General features: G+C 50.2%; 1 protein-coding gene across 1 annotated transcript; it reads right to left on the bottom strand.

The window, feature by feature from the left end:
• Positions 1 to 3,289: 3,289 nt before the first annotated feature.
• On the bottom strand, positions 3,290 to 4,912 carry LOC122363414 (chymotrypsinogen A-like). The gene has a single exon (XM_043332668.1). The coding sequence runs from the start codon at positions 4,910 to 4,912 to the stop codon at positions 3,626 to 3,628; it is 1,287 nt and encodes a 428-aa protein (XP_043188603.1). The 3' UTR covers positions 3,290 to 3,625.
• Between the last annotated feature and the right edge of the window lie 4,144 nt (positions 4,913 to 9,056).

The following is a 9,056-nucleotide window of genomic DNA, read 5'->3' as shown; positions in this document are numbered from 1 at the left end:
CGCGGCGGGGGAGGGAGGGGGGGGGGGGGGGGCTCGTGGTCAGCACACGCTGCAGCGTACCGTCAATGTTGTGATAAGGCACAAACACACGGGGCTGGGCTGCTAATGAGTTTAAATACATTTATAGTTATCGATTACATGCATGCACTTATATATCACATATTTATGTATGTTATACAAAGTGGATATATGTGAGTTTTATCACAGTGGATAGACAGTCCGTGCGTCCTATGAGTGAAAACAATTCGGTAGTAAACATTTGTCGTCTATGTGTTAAAACAAAACTCAGAACCGGAGCATTGCATTCAAACGGTACCGGTCGATGAAGCGCTGCAACTAGTTCACCTTAGAAGCTATCAAGCCCTGGCCATGAATCCAGCATAAGATACCTCCTGGTTCCTTCTGCCGACGTAAGGTTATCGAAACATAGGTACTAACCTAACGCAGGCATCAGCCCAGGAAATGGGATATGTGTGGTCAAAGATTAGCTAAGCTGATCCTGAGGCAGAGGATATAAAAGATGGATGAGCTCATGTCACATCATGTGATCAGTGATGCGCGAATATGCACTAGTTATCAGACGTCAGTGTCCTTCACCAGCCAGACACACACGAGCTAATGATCTGAATGCGGTCGCCGCCTTCCCCCCCCCCCCCATCTGACTTTGGTGGCAGATCAGCCATCGCCGCCCCTGTAGACCCTCTCAAAACAAACACCGATGGCGACACAACTATTTGCGGCGTGTCTGGCCAACTTTCGCCGTGGGACGGCCGACCAAAATAAACACGGCTGCACGGCCCGGCGCTGCAGTTGGCCGCTCCGATCATAGATGGCAGCACCAGTACGGCAATGCCGCTGACCTGGCGCCCCCTCGGCGTCTTACAACCACGGATCACATATTAGGTGATCCGTGTTACAACCAAGGCGCTGACGCTGCGCTGTGCAGTGGCGCGGGAACTTCTTCCAGACTGGGGGGGGGGGGGCTGAACCATAGTAGAAATCAACCTAGGGTACCCCCAAAACTAGTTTTCTCACCGGTTTTAGGCCACTTATTTTTCAGACCTTGGCCTTTTCAAAAAAAAAAAAACAGGAAAATATTTTCAAAAAGTGAGGTATTCCGTCTCAGCTGAGTGAAGAAACTACCGTTTTGGCAACCTGGAGTAAAGGTTTTAATCTGCCAAATGAGATGCCGAGCCAGTGAAATAGGTGGATTTTTCACTAACATGCTTTCTTCCTTTGTGACCCACAACCCCTAATTTGGGGAGGGCAAGCTGCTCAACGGTTCCTGGCCTCATGAAACGTTGTGGGGCACCGCCCCCACGGCCGCAGAGTTGTGGGGGGCAAGCTTCCCCCACTGCCCCCTCCCCCGGTTCCCACGCCTATGTATGAATCTATGAAATTATGTTGGTAGATTTCCGATTTCGATTCCTCCAGCTGGGGGGGCTCAAATACATTACGAGCCCCCCCAGCCGAAAAGCTGGGGGGCTCAGCCCCCCCTAGCCCCCCGGTTCCCGCGCCACTGGCGCTGTGGCCGACCGGAATGAACCGGAAGGACATGTCCACGGGCTGAACCGTCCTAGCAATTCTCAGCCGCATTCTCACGCTAATCTGCACCAATTTTTTCACTACACTCACACAGTCACACAACCGGTTAGGGTCGACTCCATTCCAATTCGTTGACTCACTCGCACAGAAAGTGAACTCCAAGACCAACCTTCAGGGGTGACGATTTGAGTGGACAACCAATTCCACCAGGACTCTCCCGTACCAATCAGCCGCTGTGGTGCACCCGTCGACTCCCTCGACCCTCATGTCTCTGGAATGGCCTAATTTTTGTTTGTTTTGTAAGGTTAGGCTCTTTCGGTCCAACGAGACCATTTCATAGCCAAGAGGATTTGCAATTAGGGGGAGACATTGATCTGAGCGGGCAGTGGGCAGTGGGCACCCTAGTGATTCATCGGGGCTGAGACCATTCAGTGGACACTGGACAGGCCACCCAGGCCCCATAACACTTACTGCACCTTGCTACGGGCGTGCTCCATGGGAGCTACCCGCATGGGATAAAGTTGTCACTTGCCCGTCCAGCCCGGAACCAGGGGGATGAGGTGCGGAGGAGCAGATGTGATTGTCCTGGGGCTGGGAGGATGGAAAAGATGGAGCAGTGGCACAAAGCGATTAAAGAATAAATAAAGTAATCAAACAATATTGGGATGCGATCGTTCAATAATGTAGCGGAAAATGCTTTCGTCGAAAATGAGACCATATGTGTATGTAGGCATAGGTAGAACGGAGACAATTGACTAGCCGTAAATATAGGCAATAAAATCGCTCAACAGTATGTAGGGGAGAGAAGTCATATTGCGCCCTGTTCTTAAATGCGCCACACCTTCCTCCTGCCCAAAATACGATTCGAACGAATGCTCGAATGTGTGCACTGCGCATTTACCTCACCACCAATAACTCGCTCTTCTTCCGGTCCACGGGGGCAGGTGAGGTGTCTCAGCTTTCTCGCAGACCATTTTTTGTGATTTTCTCTATTTTCTTACGCGAAACAGTCTATTTCGACCTTTGCTAGTGTCATGGTTTATCTTAGAGATAGTGATTCAACTTATTATCATTGTTAATTGTTCGTTTAATGGCATGGTTTTGAAAGCTTATCACCACTGTGACTTCGCTGCCGCCGCCATATTTCAAGCTCATGAAAAATGTGTTCCATTCGTAATTGCGCCCACCCTATTTGCGCCCTATTCTTCAACCCACAGAAACAGCATCTGGTGTTAAGGGAGACATTTCATTGAACACTTTACTTTGATCATGGGTGCGCTCACCTCACCATTACCTTAGCCTTCACAGCATAAATGGTTAATTAATGGGCTGACACGTTCAAATATAGGCTACTTAGTTAGGTGGCAAACCGTTGTTTTTAATAGGGCGCTTTTACATGAGAGGCATGGGCGCTTTTTGATGGGGGAGTCCGTAAATGTGCCCTTTGCTGGTGTGTCGGAAAACTTTTCTCTTGTTAATTTTTCTGAGTGTGATACAAATTGGGAGTTGTTATTTGATGCCAAAATAACTGAGGTACAATTTGAGATATAATCAAGCATGGCAGCTGGTCAACTTGAGCCGCAATAGGCCGATATCCTAAGGTGGCGCAATATGACTTGTCTCCCCTACAGCCTTCTGATGGTAATGGCAACGCTGCTTGTCATATATTCTCTCGTTTCCGTCTTTTAGCGAGCCGAATGGTCGGGAAGGGTGAGTGTCTGGTGGTTGAAAAAGCCGTAATGAATTTAAATGTCATAAAGTTTATTATAGAACAAATAAGCGAAGAAGAACGTATGAAGAGGGATTTGCCAGTAGCTATGCTCGGTGCAAAGCTCCAGCTAGCTACTTCACTGCAAACATCAGACATCAGCCGCGGTATCGTTTCCACCTCCCTCAAACCGTAGCAGGTGAAAGGAACGCTTTTGAAGGCAAACAATTGGCAGAGGATCGCACATAGCAAACTGGACGAATTCATAACATTCGGCAAATATTCCATGGTCTACTCGGGCAGTATCTCGATACAAGAACAATTGCCGAGTACGGTCTGTAGTCAGCATGGCGGGTCGGGTCGACTCGTGGTCTAGGCGCTGCAGTACTGTGCGTCGGCCGTGTTGGACTGGATCCAGGTGAGCGCCTCCGACACGCGAGCGAACACGTCCGGGCTGTTGGCGATGGCGCACGGCTGGCCAAACGAGACGACGCCGATCAGACGGAAGCTGCCCGAGACCTCGGTGACCAGCGGGCCGCCGCTGTCGCCCATGCAGACGCCCTCGCCGCCGGTCGACTTGCCGCCGGCGCAGATCATGCTGGTGTTGATCGTGGAGCCCCAGCGCTGCCTGCAGTCGGACTGCGACCAGACGGGCAGAGTGATCTGCTGCAGGCTGGTGGCCTGCGGGCTGGTGGCGCCCAGACGGCCGAAGCCGCTGGCGATGGCCGTGGCGCCGGCGTACGTCTGGCCGGCCTCGGCCAGGCACACGGGCGAGATGGTGCTGCTGTAGGTGATCTCGCGGTCCAGCTTGAGCAGCGAGAAGTCCCAGCCGCTGCCCGAGGCGTCCGTGTACTGCGGGTGATCGATGATCTGGACGACCGAGTAGCGCTGCTCGCCGGCGTCGGCCGTGCCGATGTTGTGGTCGCCGAGCAGGACCTGGATGCCGCTGGCCGTCTGGCCGGCCGTGCAGTGGGCCGCCGTCAGCACGTAGCGGTTGTTGATGATGCTGCCACCGCAGAAAGTGCGGGTGCCGCCGGGGCTGACGAGGCCGGCCTGCCACGGGAAGGCTCCGATAGCCGCCTCGGTACCGCCGACCACACGGCCGGTTTGGCGCTGTCCGCAGCGGCAGCCGCCGGTCGAAGGAGCCTGGGTGGTGCCGGGAGCCTGGGTGGTGCCCGGGGCCTGGGTGGTGGTTCCACCCACCTGGGGCACGGTGAGGGTGCACTGGAAGCCGCTGGACGTGCCGAACGAGTCGGTCCGGAGCTCGATGGCGAGCTGCGCCGCGGTGATGGTGGGCACGTCTCTGGAGCCGCAGTAGCGCACGTTGTTGATGGAGAGGAAGTCACGCCAGCAGAAGAAGGACGCCTGCAGACTGAAAGGAGAGCAGCTGATGCTGACGGCCTGGCCCTCGGCACCTTGCACGGTGACAGCCACCCATAGGTTGTTCGGGTACTGGTTGGGGAAGTTGGGCGTGGTGAAGCGGTAGTTTCCGGCGTTGAGGACCTGCACAGCGCGGCTCGGCTGCAGAGTCAGCGGCACCACCTCTTCGTACGGCACCGGATCGACCTCAGCGCCGTAAGGCACCGCCTGCCGCGGCTGGCCGGGCTTGGCCACGGCCACGCCCAGGGCGAGGCAAGAGATGATCAGCAGACGGTTCATGGTGAGTTGATGCCGACCCTCCGAGACGGACCGCCTTATATCCTACACCACCGACGGACACAGGTGTGCCCCGGCCCCCTCGGCGACAGCAGGACTCTGGCGGGCTGTCCGCCATCCCGTGCCGACTGTCCATCGCGCTGTCTGGGGACGGAGCCTCAAGACACCCGTCAGTCCCCTGGACGTGTGCCGGTCCACGATGCAGCGGCGGGTCGTCAAAAACACAAGTGCACCTATCAGCCGCGCGAGGCTATGTCGCTTAGCGGGACAGCTGGAGGTAGGTATATGACGTCAAGAACAGTGTTTGGATTGGCATCTGCCAGAACGCAAGTGGCGATAATGTGCAATGTGCATGACAGCTGGCCAGATCGCGTAGAATTTTATCTCTCCTGACGTTTTTTTCGCGATGGCTCGGGTCTAGGGACGCGTTGCCATTAGCGATAGTGAGCTAAAAGTTGGCATGTCTATGACATTTTATTCAAGCTAGCTTTTGTACCTGATACTAACGTCCGTTTAACTATATTTTCAAATCAGATTAGACCACTGTCATGTGTCATATGATATCATAAGTGACCCTTTGCAAATGCACAGTCCAAAAGTGTTGCAACTTTGCAACGCCCTCATTTCATTTTAACACATTCAATTTAACATCAATTTAACACGTTCCCTGAAATTTGAGTGAAATCCGTCGAAAATTCTTTGAGAAAATGACATTTAATTGACGTCATGTCACGACATTTTCGCCTCAAAAACGGCAAAAATTCAAACGCCGCCAACATCTTCATTTTTGAAGGAATCAAGACGAAACAAAAAGGTTATACGTGATTCTACTTTGTCTATCAAATGTCCATCTCGGTTTTTTGAAAATTTAGGATTATGGCCCATTTTGTCTAAAAAAACTGACTTTTTGGGGAAAATAATTATATAATCCAAAATTTTGGGTGTATCGAAAAACCGGAATATATGTCAGATAAGTGATCTATGTGCACCTAGTACCTACATACCAATTTTTAGAAGAATCTGTTAAAGAATGTGGGAGTTATTCAAAATCTTATGACGTCACGAAACACATTTTTTTTTAATGAATGTTGGAAGTTCTAGACTTCGTACGGAAACAAAGATAGCACCATTCGATTCGCTGTGAAAAACTGCATCAGATAAGCACCTTTTTAAGTCTTAACAACTAACTTCAAAATTTGACCTCACTTGACTTGACCTTGACCTGACTTCGACCTGAAAGTTATCCAGATGTGGTCCATATCACTTATTGAGTGTGCCTATTGAATTCTATGAATAAATTGACTTGACCCATAAAACATATGTCGCACATGCCCTTTTCTATATTTGGTTTTTGGTGACCTGACCTGACCTTGACCTTTGCCTTTGCATGATATTGTATGCAACTGATATTGTCTTGGTAGCCTAAGAACACGTTTTGAGCAATCAGTCTCAGTCCATTCTTCTGCAACTACGGTGCAAGGCCGATACTGTAGAAACTTGCATTTTGCACCCTTGACCTGACCTTGAACTGACCTCTGACCTACTTCAGCAAAAAAGGCTCTTAACATCCGCCTTGTTGAGAGCTTTCGATTGCCATTTTCCCCGTCTTTCTACGACCATCGGTTCGGAAGTTAGACAGTTGGCAGAATCTGCCCCCCCCCCCTAACAGGGCGCGTATGGCTGAATAGCCCAGCGGGGCGCGGGTTAAAGGGAACCTCCTTCCTTCAAAAAAGTTAATTAATTGGCATGAAAGTGATGTCGCTCGGTTCAGAAAGAGCGAAAACGAATATCTACCAAATTTCACCGAAAAACCGAAAAATATTCACCGGTTTTCAAGATATTAGACTTTTACTTTTGTCTACTTTTTGGATCACTCCTGTTTCTAGCGACTTTATTTGGAAGCAATAATTTGGCAGCCTTGAAGTATGGCAGACGTTGCGCGCAAAACAGCGTATACCACCACGTGTTAAAGATGGTTTTAGTCTAAGATTTAAAAATCGTTAGATCTCCGCTGACGTCACAAATTCTATGTAAGGGGGCGTTCCAATGCATTAGCCCCTTAGAATCCAAAAACTGCAAGTTTGAAATTCTATATCTCCGAATTAAGGCCTGGCTACACTATGCGTTTTCTGCGTGCGTTTTTTGCGTGTTTGCGGGTTTTGCGTAATATCGTTCTAGAAAAAGGTTATTATTAATTAAACTTCTTTAATATTCACATAAAAGTTAATAAAACGTTTTATGTTATTTAAAAGCTTATATGAAAAACATATAACAAAAGCGTAATGTCGTTTCTTTCTAAAACGATATTCCGCAAATCACGCAAACTTGCAAAAAACGCACGCAGAAACGCATAGTGTAGCCAGGCCTAAAGCATTTTTCGATGTTGTGAGTGCCCAAACCGGTATTTGCAGGCCACGGCCACCAATTTGGCTATCTCAGCTCAAAACTAATGTTAAGGTGGGATGGTCACTTTAATGCTGGCGGGGCTATTGCAGGCCAGAGACCTATCGGACCCAATCTCATCGAGCTCATGCGGTACTTTTTGCTCGAACTAGTTGGTTTCTTCGTGCTCTGGCCAAGGCTCTTGGTTTGGCCACCTTCATGGGATGAACTCTTGTGCTTGCCGAGGGAGCAGCCTGGAAAAAGTCTTCTTTCTATAGGTTCAGAAGGCCAGTCATGAGAATGTAGAGCATGATGTCGTCTCCTCTGTGCCTTCTGTAAAGAAGGGACGGCAGCTGAAGCCTGCGCAGCCGCTCCTGATAAGGGAGATGTCGGATGTCTGAGACGAGTCGCGTGGTCCACGTTGGACGAATTATTATACACTATTATTAATCCTCCCCGGGCGAGGGGAAGGGGTGGGGAAGGGTAGAACCGGGTATAGGTTGATCGATTGAGACTCTATCCTCTGCACCGGCTACCTTCTAAGGCCTCAGCACTGACAGCAACCGCCTGGTGCTGATAGACTGCGCCGCATGACTTGAGAGTTAAGCGGCACAGTCTAACAGCACCGTTTGACACCGTCCCGGGTCGCCGGGCGGAACGTTTTGTAGACCGGCCGTGAGCAGTGCAGTGCGGCAAGTGACCGAATTCACCCAATATCCCTAGTCTATACGCTTACGTCCCACACCACTCTTTGGCCCACGCCTAACCACTAACCACTCCTAACATCTCCTAACGCCTAACCACTCTCCGGCCCGCGCCAGCCGCTTAGCCGAGCAAGGTTACCGGGCTCTGCACCCCTGCAATGCTGACATCACGGCCGACCTCCAAAACGCTCCATCCGGCGACCCGTGACGGTGTTGTACAGCGTGGATAGGCTAAGCCGCTAAACTCTCAGCCATGCGGAGCAGTCTACCGGTGCCAGGCGGCTGTCTAGAGCTGAGACCTCAGACTTCGGTAACCGGTTGATAAAGAGTCCCTACTCCCTATCGATCAATCTGTACCGGACTGTATGTTGATTGTCGTGAAGTGACAGCGTCTGCCGGGGACGTCGGACCGATCTTCGCCGGTCAGCGGAGATCGTGGCGATGGCGCCCGCCCACATCGAGACGAGGTACAGTCCACAACAGAAGTAATGAGTGGTTTCAGTCATGGATATGTTCTGCTTCTGAAGCCTAGGAACGATTAGCCAGACTGCAATGAGACTTTAAATGTAGCTTACATGTATCTTCACCCTTGCAGCTACAACTTTATCTATTGACGTCTTCTTTTCAATCAGTCCGCATTTAAAAATCGTCGGTCAAAGTCATCCGTTGAGATTGGTAAAACCACACATTACTTTAGCGGTGGGCTGTACATTAAAACGACATTTTGGCAGTTACTATAGTCGGCAATGCAATTGGTTTCCAAAAGAGCATCGAACCAGTTAAAAAGAAGATAAAAAATAAATACCTAAGGCTGTCGAATAGACGTGGACTGCCACCATTCAATACTGTAGCAGAAAATCGCAATTCGCAAGAATGTGTGCTTTCATCGAAAATGAGATCATATATAAGTAGAATAAAGAGCAGACACTTGAGCAGCCGAAAATATAGATATAAGCATTTTAATCGCTCAACAGCATTTAAAACTGTTGAGGTTATTGGCAACGCTGCTTGTCATATATCTCGTTTCTCGTTTCCGCCTTTTAGCAAGGAGTCTAAGTCGG

Source organism: Amphibalanus amphitrite, unplaced genomic scaffold, assembly GCF_019059575.1.
Source record: "Amphibalanus amphitrite isolate SeventyFive unplaced genomic scaffold, NRLGWU_Aamphi_draft 000619F_arrow, whole genome shotgun sequence".
Taxonomy (NCBI): Eukaryota; Metazoa; Arthropoda; class Thecostraca; order Balanomorpha; family Balanidae; genus Amphibalanus; species Amphibalanus amphitrite.
This window is presented reverse-complemented; position numbering and strand designations above follow the sequence as displayed.